The sequence below is a fragment of the Peromyscus maniculatus genome, chromosome 15 (assembly GCF_049852395.1).
Source record: "Peromyscus maniculatus bairdii isolate BWxNUB_F1_BW_parent chromosome 15, HU_Pman_BW_mat_3.1, whole genome shotgun sequence".
NCBI classification, from domain to species: Eukaryota; Metazoa; Chordata; class Mammalia; order Rodentia; family Cricetidae; genus Peromyscus; species Peromyscus maniculatus.
In genome coordinates this window covers 34,260,649-34,274,342 of record NC_134866.1, presented here as the reverse complement: position 1 = coordinate 34,274,342, position 13,694 = coordinate 34,260,649, and the positions used below count along the sequence as shown (strand labels likewise).

General features: G+C 43.3%; 1 protein-coding gene across 2 annotated transcripts in view; it reads left to right on the top strand.

Moving 5' to 3' along the window:
* Positions 1-13,694, top strand: part of Mroh2b (maestro heat like repeat family member 2B) — a 57,302-nt gene extending 43,608 nt beyond the window's left edge. For both annotated transcript variants that reach the window (XM_042261489.2, XM_076551843.1), the window contains 13 exons: positions 418-570; positions 3,016-3,173; positions 3,642-3,768; positions 4,294-4,481; positions 5,894-6,034; positions 6,392-6,506; positions 7,113-7,259; positions 7,478-7,660; positions 10,388-10,543; positions 11,261-11,392; positions 11,865-11,967; positions 12,937-13,002; positions 13,547-13,694. In XM_042261489.2, coding sequence (XP_042117423.2) covers positions 418-570; positions 3,016-3,173; positions 3,642-3,768; positions 4,294-4,481; positions 5,894-6,034; positions 6,392-6,506; positions 7,113-7,259; positions 7,478-7,660; positions 10,388-10,543; positions 11,261-11,392; positions 11,865-11,967; positions 12,937-13,002; positions 13,547-13,653 — 1,776 coding nt within the window. In that variant the 3' untranslated portion in view covers positions 13,654-13,694. The remainder of the gene's footprint in view (positions 1-417; positions 571-3,015; positions 3,174-3,641; positions 3,769-4,293; positions 4,482-5,893; positions 6,035-6,391; positions 6,507-7,112; positions 7,260-7,477; positions 7,661-10,387; positions 10,544-11,260; positions 11,393-11,864; positions 11,968-12,936; positions 13,003-13,546) is intronic.

Genomic DNA, 13,694 nt, shown 5'->3' with positions numbered 1-13,694 from the left:
AGCCACTTGATTATTCATCATGATTCTCAGTATATGTGACAAATTCTCCAGAACTTGAAACATATTTCTATAATACATAAAATGTGTGTGAAGGTACTTTCATATATATCTATATATTCTCCACTGTTTTCCCTTCTGCAATGTGCTATAACTTTGGATTTGGAGAAGAAATCACCACAGCAGGCTTGAGATTCAATAAATATAAAATGATAGAAGATTCCACCCCAGGTAGAGTTTGCTTAGAGACAAAAAGTCAGAATAGATCCTATTTTCTCTGGTCTCTGTGGTTTCAGTCATAGGTTAACGATTTGGAAAGCACAATGATTCCTCTTATCCTAAAACACACCATAGTAAAAGGCTTAGGTGTCTGGATCTAAAGTGATGTGTATGATAATGCATTTGTGGCTATATCTTCAGATTATCTGCAAATTCATCCCCAACGAAGAAATTCAGGCGTTCTTGGAGGAAACACTGGATGGTCTGGAAACTCTCAATCCCATGTGCACCAAGGCCTGTGGTATATGGATGATTGCTGCCCTGAAGGAGCATGGGGCTGTGCTGGAAGATCAGGTGAACTGACAACCAATCATGTAACAGAGCAAGATTCTAGCAGCTCTGGAGTGCCAAGTCAAATTCCCATTCTGTTCTTCCTCTAATCATTGGCGTCTAGTGGGAAGCAGGCAAGAGTTTTGGGTCCTCAGCAGAGTCCCAACCTATATGTTAACAAGATTGGGTGGCCTAGCTAAATCTTTAATTATTATAACAACTTTCAAAACACAAGAGAGTACCTGCCTAGCATGCACAAAACCCTATCATCAATCCTCAGCATGGCATAAACATGGCAAAGTGGCACATGTCTGTAGTCCTAGCTCTTGGAGGATGGAGACAGGAGATTCAGGAGTTCAAGGCCATCGTTAGCTATATATGAACTTCAAAGCCAGCCCAGGATACATGAGACTTTGTCATACACACACACACACACACACACACACACACACACACACACACACACACACACACCTCAAAATGGTTCCCACTCTGTCTGGCCAAGGGAAACAGCTCTTGTCCCTTGAAATTGAGTTAATAGATTTATAAGGCAGGAAAATGGGTGTTGTTGTTATTGCTTTTTTTACTCTTTGGCTCTTTGCTCTTTGGGGGGGAGCGCCACCAGCTCCTAAATAAATCACACATGGAGGCTTATTCTTAATTTTAAATGCCCGGCCTTAGCTTGGCTTCTTTCTAGCCAGCTTTCCTTAACTTTAAAGTATCCCTTCTACCTTTTGCCTCTGGGATTTTTCCTTTCCTTACTTCTGTAATCTTACTTTCACTCTTACTCCATGGCTGGCTGTGTAGCTGGGTGGCTCGCCCCTGATGTCCAACTCCTTCTCTGGCTACTTCTTTGCCTCCCAGATTTCTCCTTCTATTAATTCTTTCTGCCTGCCAGCCCCACTTACCCTTCCTCCCTCATCACTATTGGCCATTCAGCTCTTTATTAATCACCATCAGGTGTTTTAAACAGGCAAGTAACACAGCTTCACAGAGTTAAACAAATGCAACATAAACAAAAGTAGCACATCTTAAAATAATATTCTGCAATAGGTGGGTTCTTCTGAGATGACCACTAAGCCTTGGGAGGGTCTCCCGTTCACTGCTGCTCTTCATATTGCTCTTTCCCACTCCATTAGTGTATGTTATCTGGAAAGCAAGGTTGACAGTGGGTTGAGGAAAGTGCTCAGTCCCTTGTCACAGCTGGGGGCTTAAGCAGAAAGAACAGAATTTAGATTCAGGAGTCTCTGTTAAGAGCTCCAAATGGAGACACTCTATCCTGACTTCTCAAGTTGGAGATAAGAGACACTACTCCAAGATTAACCAGCAAGAAAGAGAAACTAAATTAGGCCATCTCTGAAGGAAAGAGGTTCTTACCCCACATCCCATTGTCAACCATCCTCATTATATAGCTTTGAGTAAGGTTATTAGAAATTATTCCTGTCCTAGTTACTTTCCAATAAATTGTTTTATAAAAAAAAAAAAAACATGGCAAACCACGTGTTAGGCATGAGGCTAGATGTAGGGAAATTATAGTTGATAAGTATGGAATCCCTGTGTGCTTGTGTGATTGGCATAAGGAGAGAGATTGATTAACAAACTACAGTAAAAATTTTGAAAGGGAAATTAAACCTTCCCCAATTATCTTTGAACTGGACCTTTGAGATAATCATCTTGAGGGATGCTTGCATTGTTTTTGAATAATTTAGAAAATGTTACGCTTATGATAAAAATATTATGCTTATAATAAGTATCTAATTTTAATATCCATACCAAAAAAAAGAAAATTGTAGTAGAGGCAAAGTATCTTTGCAAAGATTCATGCCCTTACCCATATAGAAAATCTGAATATATATAAAAGTATTCCCCACTGTCACTGGTTAACATCCCAATTAGGAAAAGTGACCGGCATTTGCTGTCCTCTGGGAGCTGGCGTCATCTCTTCTGTGACATCACCCTTGTCCCTGTGCTTTTCACCTAGACATTTGTACTGTGTCCTTACTGACAAGGATGCCCCTCTCCACCATCTCTGCCTTGCCCTCTAGAGTTGCTGGCTTAAGACTCAGACCCATGGCTCCTCCAGAACATTCTGGTTGCATTCCACCATTTGCTTTATACCACCTGGAACCCAGTCTCTTGGGTAGATGACTGAACTGCTTTATTAATTCCCTCCCTTCTCTCACAAAAGCATTGCATCTTTTTCCTTTTCAATATATTCCCCAACAGTACTGATTACAATACCCAGTATAGTGTACCCTTTTTCTCGTGTTCACTAATCTGGGCTAAAAAAATACCCAGTTCACCACTAATACTGTGTGAGAAATGAGTCATGCGTAGAAACAATTACATAGAAACAATTACTGTCTTTAACATTATTGGCAATTCATCAACCACCCACCACAGTGTGAAGGGTACCTTCCTTGTACCATTTGTGTCGAGAGAAAGTGACAACTTAAAGTTTCTTCTTAGCTCCTGGAGATCCTGAGCACAACTTACCATCACATGCCAGTCCTCAGACAAAAGGAGGAAAGTTTCCAGTTTATGCTAGAAGCTATCTCCCAGATTGCCAGTTTTCACATGGATGCAGTTGTTGTCAACCTGCTACAGAAGCCTCTGCCCTTTGACAGGTAGGGTTGAATGCATCTGGCCTCTTCTCCCAGAAAAGACCATCTTAACAAGGCATTGGGAAGAATGTATTGTTTGAGAGAAAGATAGCAAAGGTTGATAACATCTCACCTGAACATCATTTTTAAAATTGCTATTTAAACAACAAGTAATAGTTTTCTAAGCATTTTGTTGAATGCAAAAAAAAAGCTCATCTTAAAATAGAAATGCATTGCACTTATAATAAGTACATACTGAAAGTTAATATTCCTCCTCTTTCTGGTTTCCATCTGTTTGGACATTCACATGCCTCAGAAACCCAAAGCCACATGCTGGGCTGTTAAACAAACCATCATTTTGACATAGAAGCATATCTATCTGCCTTTGCAAGCATGATTCATCATAATGCAATTTTAAAGTAAGCCAGATGGAAAAGCTCACCGTCCAGAGAGTTGTGCCTTATCTGTCAACTTCCCGATTTGTCGTCCTAGGGACACAAAGACATTGTGGAAAGCACTGGCTGAAAACCCGGCCTCTAGTGGCAAACTCTTGAGAGCCCTGATAAGGAAACTGGAAGCCAAGTTGGAGGACGACATAGCCGGAATAGATGCAATTGCAGTAAGTTGGACATTTGATCACTTGCCTCTGTCTGTGCTCTACCCTGTGACCTGCTCCCACCTGGTCCCAGGTGATGGCGCGTTCACCACACCTCTAAAATGCCCTAAATTTAACCATAGTCTAGTTCATAGTAGACAAATGTGGCAGCCATGTTGTCTGTGCTTAATCATTTTCAGAAGCCAATTTCTTATCAGCCCCAGAGAAATTATATTGCCAAATAAGTCTTCAATATATCCAGATCCAAATGATTGTTACTGTTGTCGTCATCATTGAAAACCCCCCATGCTGGAAAGCATGCCATTTTCTAAGATTTGTCCACCTTAAGTCATGACGCCACCATGGCAGTCCTAAGGAACACAGCCTGTTGAGTCGTTTCGAGGCCATTTTATGTTCCTTTTCTGTGTGTTTCGTCATGGGCACGCTTAAATTAGAAAAAAAAAACGCTCCCAGAGACAAAGAACATGCTTCTGTAGCAGCCTTGGAGGAAAGAAATCTGCTTGACTGGGAGGTCCTTTGTTCCCTCAGGTGGCCTGTGCTATGTATGAAGTGATCTTAACAGGGACTCATATCACTCACTTGTATCCAGAGCTGTTCACCCTCCTCCTGAAGCTGGTCAGCTGTTCGCTGGGCCTGAAAATGCCAACTTCCACCCTGAGTCAAAGGCGACGCGTGATGCAGCTCGGGGAACGGCAGCAGTACCCAGACCCCTGCAGGTAAGTGGCCCGTCAGGGAAAGGCTTCCTGGATGCTCCTGACCCCACGCTCCTGAAGAGGGGCTGTGGAGGTCAGACTCTGTGCCGTCTGCCCTGGCGCCAAGCCCTTATGGAACGAACAAGGCGTTATTGTCCTTTAACTGTGGCTCCGGGCCTGGTGGTTCCTAAGGTATCTGCTGAGAATGGTCACCTGAGGAGTGAGGTACTGTGCTTTCTTCCCTAGAGGGCCCACGCTGTGTCTGTTCTCAAGATCTTCCTGGGAAAGTTGGAATTCTGTGACAATGACGGGCGCAGAAAGAAAACAACTGGAATATTCCATCCAATCTAAGACTGTAGCAATTGACAAAAAGCAATCTTAGTCCATATAAAACTAAGGAAAGGGAGACTCTTCATTAGACCAATGAGTCAGAGCTTTCTTTTCTTTTCTTTAATACATTTTTATCATATTTCCCTCTTCCAACTGCTCCCAGACCCTCCCAACCTCCCTACCCATCCAACCTTATGTTCTCGCTCTCTCTGAAAAACACAAAAAAATAAAAATCAAGCCGGGCGGTGGTGGTGCACGCCTTTAATCCCAGCACTCGGGAGGCAGAGCCAGGTGGATCTTGTGAGTTCGAGGCCAGCCTGGGCTACCAAGTGAGTTCCAGGAAAGGCGCAAAGCTATAGAGAGAAACCCTGTCTCGAAAAACCAAAAAAAAAAAAAAAAAATCAAAACAAATATAAGACCAATATGACAAAAAAAAAAAAAATGCCAAAATAAAACAAAAAAAAACATGGAGTTTATTATGTTTCTCATATTTTTAAATGCTTGCTTTATATTCATCAAGGGACCTGTCGAGATTTGTAAGGTATAGATTCTCATTTTATATCTTGTCATTCCGCTTCCCTGACCTTTTGCATAGCTTTTCATTCCAATGTCAGATCATAATGCAACCTTTGAAAAGATATTTTAAACAGCATTTAGACTCAGCCCATGCTGCTGTGATAATATATGTAACTTCACCAAAATGACAGCAGGTTAAAGGGCCATATTTGAATCCAAACACACCGTGTATGAATGCACAGACAACAGCAAGTACATCACGGCAACCGACAGGTTCACAGTAAGATGCAATCTGATCTCAAAGATCCAGTAAAATATGCTCTGTTTCACTTTCCACTCGTAGGGTTTGGCTTGGTTTATTTTGGATGGTTTTTCCTTCCAGCCGGTTGACAAGATTTTATGTCATTACCCTCTTGTCACCTTTGGCCCCAAGACCAAAGTGTGAGCATAAGACTATCTCACTTTTGTCTTGAACAACATCCACTAATCTAACATTGGAAACTTACCAGAAGTAGGAAGAATAAACCAGGGAATTCACAACTTCCTCTGCAGGGTTTGTTTACGTCTGTGGCATCTTCTACCTCCTCTAGACTCTCAACTGCAACTCTGAAATGCTTGCAAGCCCAAGCCATGAAAGAAGGCCTTGCGAAAGAATCTGATGAAGGCGACAATCTATGGAACCTACTTAGCAATCCTGATACCCATCACCTAGGCGTGTGTGCACTGGCCAGGTAATATGCGGATGATCTAGAAGTGAATACAGAAGAGAAAAACAAAAGCTAAGAACGAAGATGAACCTCACTGATAGCGATCAAATCAGCACAGATCAAGGGGAAGGAGCGGGGAGATGTGGGTGTTTCAGCCCCAAACTTACCACTTCTTTCAAAAATGAAAATGACCCAAGTGAACTACTTTAGATAAACTAAATAAATTGACTACTTGATGGGCCATTTTCAAATGTAAGGCTTGACAGTCTTTCATCTAGTATTTCTCTTGAGATACAAATATTGGCTTGAGGAACCTGTAAGTATGCTACAGCTTCTTCCGTTAGAGGAAACTAAGTCTCTTCTAAAATGTGTGTTTTCCAGGAGCATGGCAGTGTGGCAACAGGGGGTTATACTGGATATCATGGAATACCTACTTTCATCTCTCACCTCCTCCTCTGAGAACTACCGGATAACTGGCACAGCTTTCTTCTCTGAGGCAAGGAGGATTAGTCATCAGGGCACATTCACTGGTCCCTTGCCACATCTCTTGTGTAGGATATGGAGCTCAGTGATACCTGGAGCCCCGAAAAGGGTCCCTCCAAGGGGAGTTTTAGTAGTGAAGGGGCCCATTCATGCCAAAGGTACACAAGTAGAGCATGAAGGAGAAAGGAAATCCCTCTCTCAACCAGCTCCTCCTCCTGCCTGTTGTGGAAACCAAACTCCAGTTCAGGGAAGGGAGAATAATAAATGGGGGGGGGGGGGGCGACACAAAGCCAGTATGTCACTAGCTCTTCACCTGACATAAGAACTAGCCAATCCAGAGAAGGGGCAGTGATCAGAAACTTCTGCTTTTGCTGCTACAGTTTCCTTTTTGAGGATTTGAGAAAATCCTCCTATCTAGATACTCTGGTCCTCATTACCTTGACCTGTGGGTAGCTCACATCTGGAGCTCAGCCGACACAAGATTTGGTGGTTCACGGGGGAGGGGGGGGTCCTTCCTCTGCTGCACAGTAGTAAGGATCCATCAGTAATTGCAGTTAAGGTGCCTTGAGCTGTCCCCTCAAGGGAGGGTCTCTAAAGGGGAGGAGTTTGTTGATTTCAGCTTATGAGGGAGCCAATCCTCTGGAAGCATGGAAATCTTCGAGATGTACTGATTTTCATGGATCAGAGTGCCTGGGATTCCAATGCTATTCTGAGGCAAATGGCCATCCGAGGACTGGGTAACACAGCATGTGGAGCTCCTCACAAGGTAAGAGGGAAAGAATTGTTTAAGTAGACTTAAACAGGTACCCCCATCTGGTAGCTTCATGGAAATTAAGTGAAAATCCCGATGACCTAGCTGGAGGAACAGCTTTGGGATTGAAGTGCATGTGAAGTACATTATAGTCTCCATACCTGGGAATTCCTACCCCATTCAAGAGACATACGGAACAATTTTATAGATTAGGAGACCTTGTTCCATAACAGGTGAAGAAGCATAAGCAGATAATGTTAGAGTCTATCATCAGAGGCCTATACCACTTGGCTCGCACTGAAGTCGTCTGTGAAAGCTTGAAGGCTCTGAAAAAGATCATGGAGCTGCTCACAGAGAGAGACATCAGCTTCTACTTCAAGGAAATAGTGCTGCAAACCAGAACCTTTTTTGAAGACGTAAGTGAGACTCTTTGGGAGTGTCCCTTCCCTAGAAGAAGTGAAGGAACAGAGGAGGGTCCAGATAGTACATGGAGGAGACTGTGGGTGCCCTACCAGCACTTCAAGGGTATCTATCTGCAAACAGCTTCCATAAAGGCTACTGCCCCACCCCCACCCAACATCTCTCTACCTGAGCATACTCCCTGGCCCAAAAAAAAACACAACTGACCTAAGTAGAGAGAGGTAGGATTGTTGCCAAGGGAAGAAACTTGAACAAATGACTTGTTCTTCATTCCACAGAAGGTTTGAGTACTATTTGCCTGTGAGGTCAGCACACCCACAAAAGATCTTTTCTTTACCACAAATGCTCCTTTCTTTACTTTCTTTAGTTTCCTATATTCTCATTCCCCAGGTTTGTTTCCTGGGTTTATCTTCCAAATAATTTGCTCACACCTCATTTGCTTTAGGGAATACATGAACTGGGACAATTCCTAGTTCCTCCAACATGATCTGTTCCACTTTCCAAATTCAAAGACATCCAGAAGTCAGCCAACTATAACGCATGAACCAAATCCTGCCTACACTCTGCATTTGTCAATAAAGTTTTATTGGAACACAGTCATACTCACTGATGATGTATTGCTTTCACAGTCTACCTGCAGAGCTGATAACTAATGAAGGGATTATGGGGCTCATAAATTGTAACTTATTTGACTGATCCCAAAAGATCAATTAGCAACTCTAAGTGAAGGGGAGTCACTTCCTCTCTGTATTCCACAAACTATGTTTTAGTATTTTTTGTTTGTTTTTGTTTGTTTGTTTTTTGTTTATTCACTGCTGTGGATGTGAAAATCTGCTTCACAACAACTTCAACCTAACATTTTGAGGTCCGTAGACATTTCCTCAAGTCCTGTTGCCAGGAGAGCTGCTGGCTGCCTTCTCTAGTGTTCCCTTCCTAAACATTAAGGCTTCATAAAATTACTTACCTTCTGGTCTCCAGACTGAACATTTTGATTTCAAAAACCCAATTTTTCTATTCATTATATATTTTATAGGCCACTTACTAAGTTAAATTCCTATTGAGGTCTGAGAAGTATTAAGTCAAATTTAAGGAAAAATTACCTTTCAAGTACAACATTTCCCTATTTATTTACTCCAGATTTTTAATATTTCTCTTTCTTGCTGAAATTTTGGTGATTTATTAGCTTAGGATCTACAAATTTTAATATATAATATATGCCCACTGCCAATAATTCTAAAGTGTTGCGTTTTTGCATTTTGTGCTTTGTTTATATTCTAGTGCAGCCTGGCAATAATAAGAGCTTTCTGCCTGTTTCTCCTCCAACCATTTTCTTTAATTTAATTCTCAAGTTACCCTCAAAAATGCTTCCTGAGCTCCTACCCAATGTAGAATTTCCTGGGGGAAAAAGGTTTATTTTTTTAATACATACATAATTGATATCAATCTTCAACAAGGGGCTGACTGAAGTCTGCTTTTTGGGCCGCATGTGTTAGATTCCCTGGTTTCTTGTTTAAAAAAAATAATATTTCTCTTGGATCTGAGCCCCAAGTAAGCTACAAGTCTTGACAGTTTTAAAACAATGTCACACAATGCTATTGTAAAAGAAAAAAATGCATGCAAACTCTTCCTGGTTATCAGGTTAGTCATTTCTCACCCCCTGATAGGGATTAATTCCATCACATGCGAATAAAGATTTTACAAAACCTAGATGTTAGTAAAGACGTGCAAATCTTCCTCTAGTGGTGTCGCCTTCCTGCAAGCCTGTGTAACTCTGTAAGGCCTTGTCCTCTGCTCCTCTGTATTTGGCTGTAAGATAAGCATGCAGTTCTGTGGTCGGTCTACTTTCCCCCCATCTTCCTCTCAGTGTGTAAGTGCTTTCCTGTAATTCTCAAAGCATGATGATGCTTCAAGGGAGGGCAGAACTGAAAACACGTGGCAGTACCACCCACACCCACTTCTCGCCCCTTGGCCACCTCAAGCAGTCACTTTGCTCAGTGTCAATCCATTTTCCTCAACTGAAAAGTGAGAACATTGTACTTGAGAGACAGTTCCTAATTTTTAAACTAGTTTTGTGGGCCTGAACAGAGAACTCATCCTTGCTTCTTTTTCTTCTTATGACTCTGAACCACATCAACAAGTTACACATGCAAGCTAACAGTCTTCCCCCATCATCTCACATTGTGCTCCTTGAAATAATTTCCAACTATCCTAGACAAAAGAAAAAAAATGAGATTTTTGATAACTTCCCATAGTCACAGGAGGAGGGCCAAGACAGGTTTTTGTTTGACCTAAGACTCAATGCCAAGATTCCTGAGCAACATCACTTTACAAAATATTTGGCGTCTTGAAGAAGAGTGTTCGGCTTTATGCAGCTTAGATAAGAGGACCCATAGCTTTAGGATTAATTATGCAACCAGGGCATTTTATGAAAATATATAGCAAATGGGAACCCTCCCTGGCCTCCTGTTTCCAGCTCTGCTATTTGTCATTCTGCAATCACATGTCCCCACAAAGGAAGAAATCGAGTCTTAAGTTCCATAGCATCATCTGAAACTGCATTTGGGGGATTGCAGTCTTGGAATGCACAGAGGCAGTGACATGAATGCACCAGTGTCCAGATTATAAAACCTTCCTTCCATTGTTTGAAGTGTGACAAGGTGTGGTGGGTACCAAGGGGGTGCTGGCAGGAGACATCCTGTGAGAAGATCCATTTGTCACTGCAGGAGCAAGATGATGTGAGACTGACTGCCGTCCTGTTATTTGAGGATTTAGCATCCCTAACAGGAAGAAGATGGAAGATATTTTTTGCTGAAGAAGTAAAAAAGAGCATGATTTCATTCCTTCTCCACCTCTGGGACCCTAACCCCAAGATTGGAGCTGTAAGTAGGCCTGCAGATACCATCACCTCCTCTTTCCCCAGGACCGAGAAGTACCAGCGAGCCTGGTCAGAGAACCAGAAGCCAGCTCAGAGGTCACCCTTCAGAAGTGAGCTGGAAAAGCCACTTTGCCAATTCAGAATTCTGTTTTGTCTCTTTTCCACCTTTTTTTTTTCATTTTGAATTTTTTTCTTTATTAAGAAATTTTCTACTCACTCCACATACCATCCACAGATCCCCCCTCCTCCCTCCCCCACCACTCCCAGCCCTCTTTCCCAAGCCACCCCGCATCCCCACATCTCCCAAATCAAGGTCTCCCATAGGGAGTCAGCATAGCCCACCCAGCACACTGAGCCTAGGCAGGTCCAAGCTCCTTCCCACTGCACCAAGGCTGTGCAAGGCGTCACACCACAGGCACCGGATTCCCAGAAGCCTGCGCATAGACCAGGGACAGATCCTGATCCCCCTGCCTGGGTGCCCCCAACAGTTGGAGCCAAACAACCGTCTTCCGTGTCCAGAGGGCCCAGTCCAGTCCCATGGGGGATCCACAGCCACCAGTCCACAGTTCATGGGCTTCCGCTAGTGTTCTTTTTCACTTTTTTTCTTTCTTTCAAATCACAGACTTTTACTGCTTCTTGCTCTGTGTCGGTGAGAAATGATTCCCTTCCGGCAGACAACCCCAGTCTCACAGACTGTGACCACCAACCCTCTGTATTCTAGGCTTGCCGGGATGTCTTAGTCATCTGTATCCCTTTCCTGGGCCTCCAGGAGCTCTACGGGGTGTTAGACCACCTCCTTGAACAGGACCTGCCACGGGCCAGGGATTTCTACAGGCAATTCTGCATGAAACTGGTGAGTGTACAGCAGATGGTGCCACCGAAATAGCAAGACGGGAGTCTAGACAAACCTCACGAGGATACACATAACTGGTATCAGTCTCTAGCAAGGAGCTGACTGGAGTCTCCTCTTTGGGTCACATCTGTTATATTTCCGATGTTTTTTTGTTGAAATAACAAAATCAGGGCCAGGATACCCTTGCAAGGATGGCGATGATCCCTAGTACTCTCACGCATCGCCCTCTCCCTCAAGACCAATAAGGATCATTTCTTCTGTGGTCCTGAAACTATGTCTGTTACCTAGTTTTTTTTTAAGCCCCAGTGCCCCCCTTATTAAATCTTTATCGAAATGACCATAAGACAACGTTCAGTCAGTCAGCAAATGGTTGTGGGTATTAGCTAACCTTTACAGTTCTCTCCTGAGCCGTAGGGAACGGTAAGGGTTACTCTCCAGTTGCTCTCTTTGAAATCAGCCACCTCTCTTCCAGGCCAAGAAGAACCAGGAAATTCTGTGGATCCTCCACACACACGCATTCACCTTCTTCAACAGCAGCTGGGAGATGATCAGGAGCGCCGCTGTCAAGCTCATGGGTGAGCTCCCTTCCCAGTCCTGACCCTCATGTGTCTGTTCTTTTCCACTTAGTTTTTACTTTGAAAGCTGCCCCAGCGTGAAACTGGTATGGCAGAGAAAGACAGGACTGGAGGAAGTAGGAAGAAATGTGTTATTGGGCTTGTGATATTATCTTTTCTTTCACAAATGAAAATCGATAGTCTCTTCCAATTCACCAACATTCTCTCACTGTCCCCCCCACACACACACCTGACAGTTCTCATAAGTCTCCCAGGCTCTCCCCTGCTTCCAAGTCTTTGGTCTTTATTTTCCTGGAGTCTGGATTCCTAGCCTGGTACCACATAATAAACACTTTGCTTTGCCTCGTTCCTTTCTGTGAACCACATGCTGCATCCTCAAGCTGAGCACATGAGCAGCATGATCGAAGGGAGATCCACATCCGTAGAGGGGCCCTTGATACTGTTGGGTTACCCAGGACATTTCACTTCCCTGTATCACCTCCCTGCCAAGTCCATGAAATAGAAAAATAAGTGAATCCCTAGAGACTCTTCTCCTATGAGATCCTAAGTGTTCTCTGTAAGCCTTTTCTAACTAGCCCATCCCACAGTAAAAAGGCCCACTGGTGTGGTCAGGTTTAATATCAAGGCCTAACGACTTTTATTGGATCATGCACATCCTTGCCTTAATTACATTATAAATTGGACGAATGCAGAAACCCTACTTCACGCAGGTTTGAAACCTGACAATACCTTCTCCTCACCCCAAGAAAGCCAATTTGTGAATTTTTCAAAGGAACTGGATATGTAAACACTTTCCCAGCACATTGCTTAAGACCTAATAGAAGTTCTCCTCACATTAGCCTCAGAGGCACATGGAGACTTACATAATTTGTCCAGTCGTCTATCAGTCCATTTGCCTTCTGATGGCTCCAATCAGGCCCACTTTCCCCTGATAGTGAAATCAGTACCATTTTCTTTTGTTGACTTTAGATGCCATTATTCTCCACTTGACCAGCCAATATGTGGAGCTATTAGACAGAGAGCAACTCACCATGAGTAAGTATCACCCCGAGTTTGCACACCTACTTCTGTTCCCTTGTTAGAAAAAGAGAGGCTGATTGCTCCAATTCTGGATCAGCCCAGAAGTAGAAAACTTTGGCATCCAGTCATTGTTTGAGGCTTCCTAGACCCTAGAATTTCTATGAATTGATAGCAGCCTCCAGCTCAGCTTCTTTGCTGACATCATTCCCAATCAAATATGAGTTTTCCAGCTGTCTAAACCTATTGGTCAAAAAAAAATCATGCCTGCTTCCTCCTCCTCTCCCTCCTTTTCCTCCTCCTCTTCTTCCTCCTCCTCTTCTCTTTTCTCTCCTCTCTCCCTCTCCTCGGGATTGAAACTTATAATTCCTAAGTACTCACTCTACCACCCAGCTACATCCTTCATCATTTTTCACCTTTTAGAGTAGGAAGTGAGCATTGACTTGGGTCCCCCACAGAACTGACCTGTGCAGCGCCATGGGGCTGTATAAACAGGGCCTTGGCTTGCTTGCTTTTCCTACTAGGCTCTGACTCTCCGTGTTCCTTTAATTTTCCATCTCAGGGCTCCAAGCTCTTCGGCAGGACTCCTGCGTCAGTGTCCAGAGAGCTTCTGAAGCTGCCTTACAGACTCTGCTGAGAAGGTGTAAAGAGACCAGCATCCTACTGTAAACCATCAAGGAATAAACCGCTAGGCTTTTTTCTAAAACCAA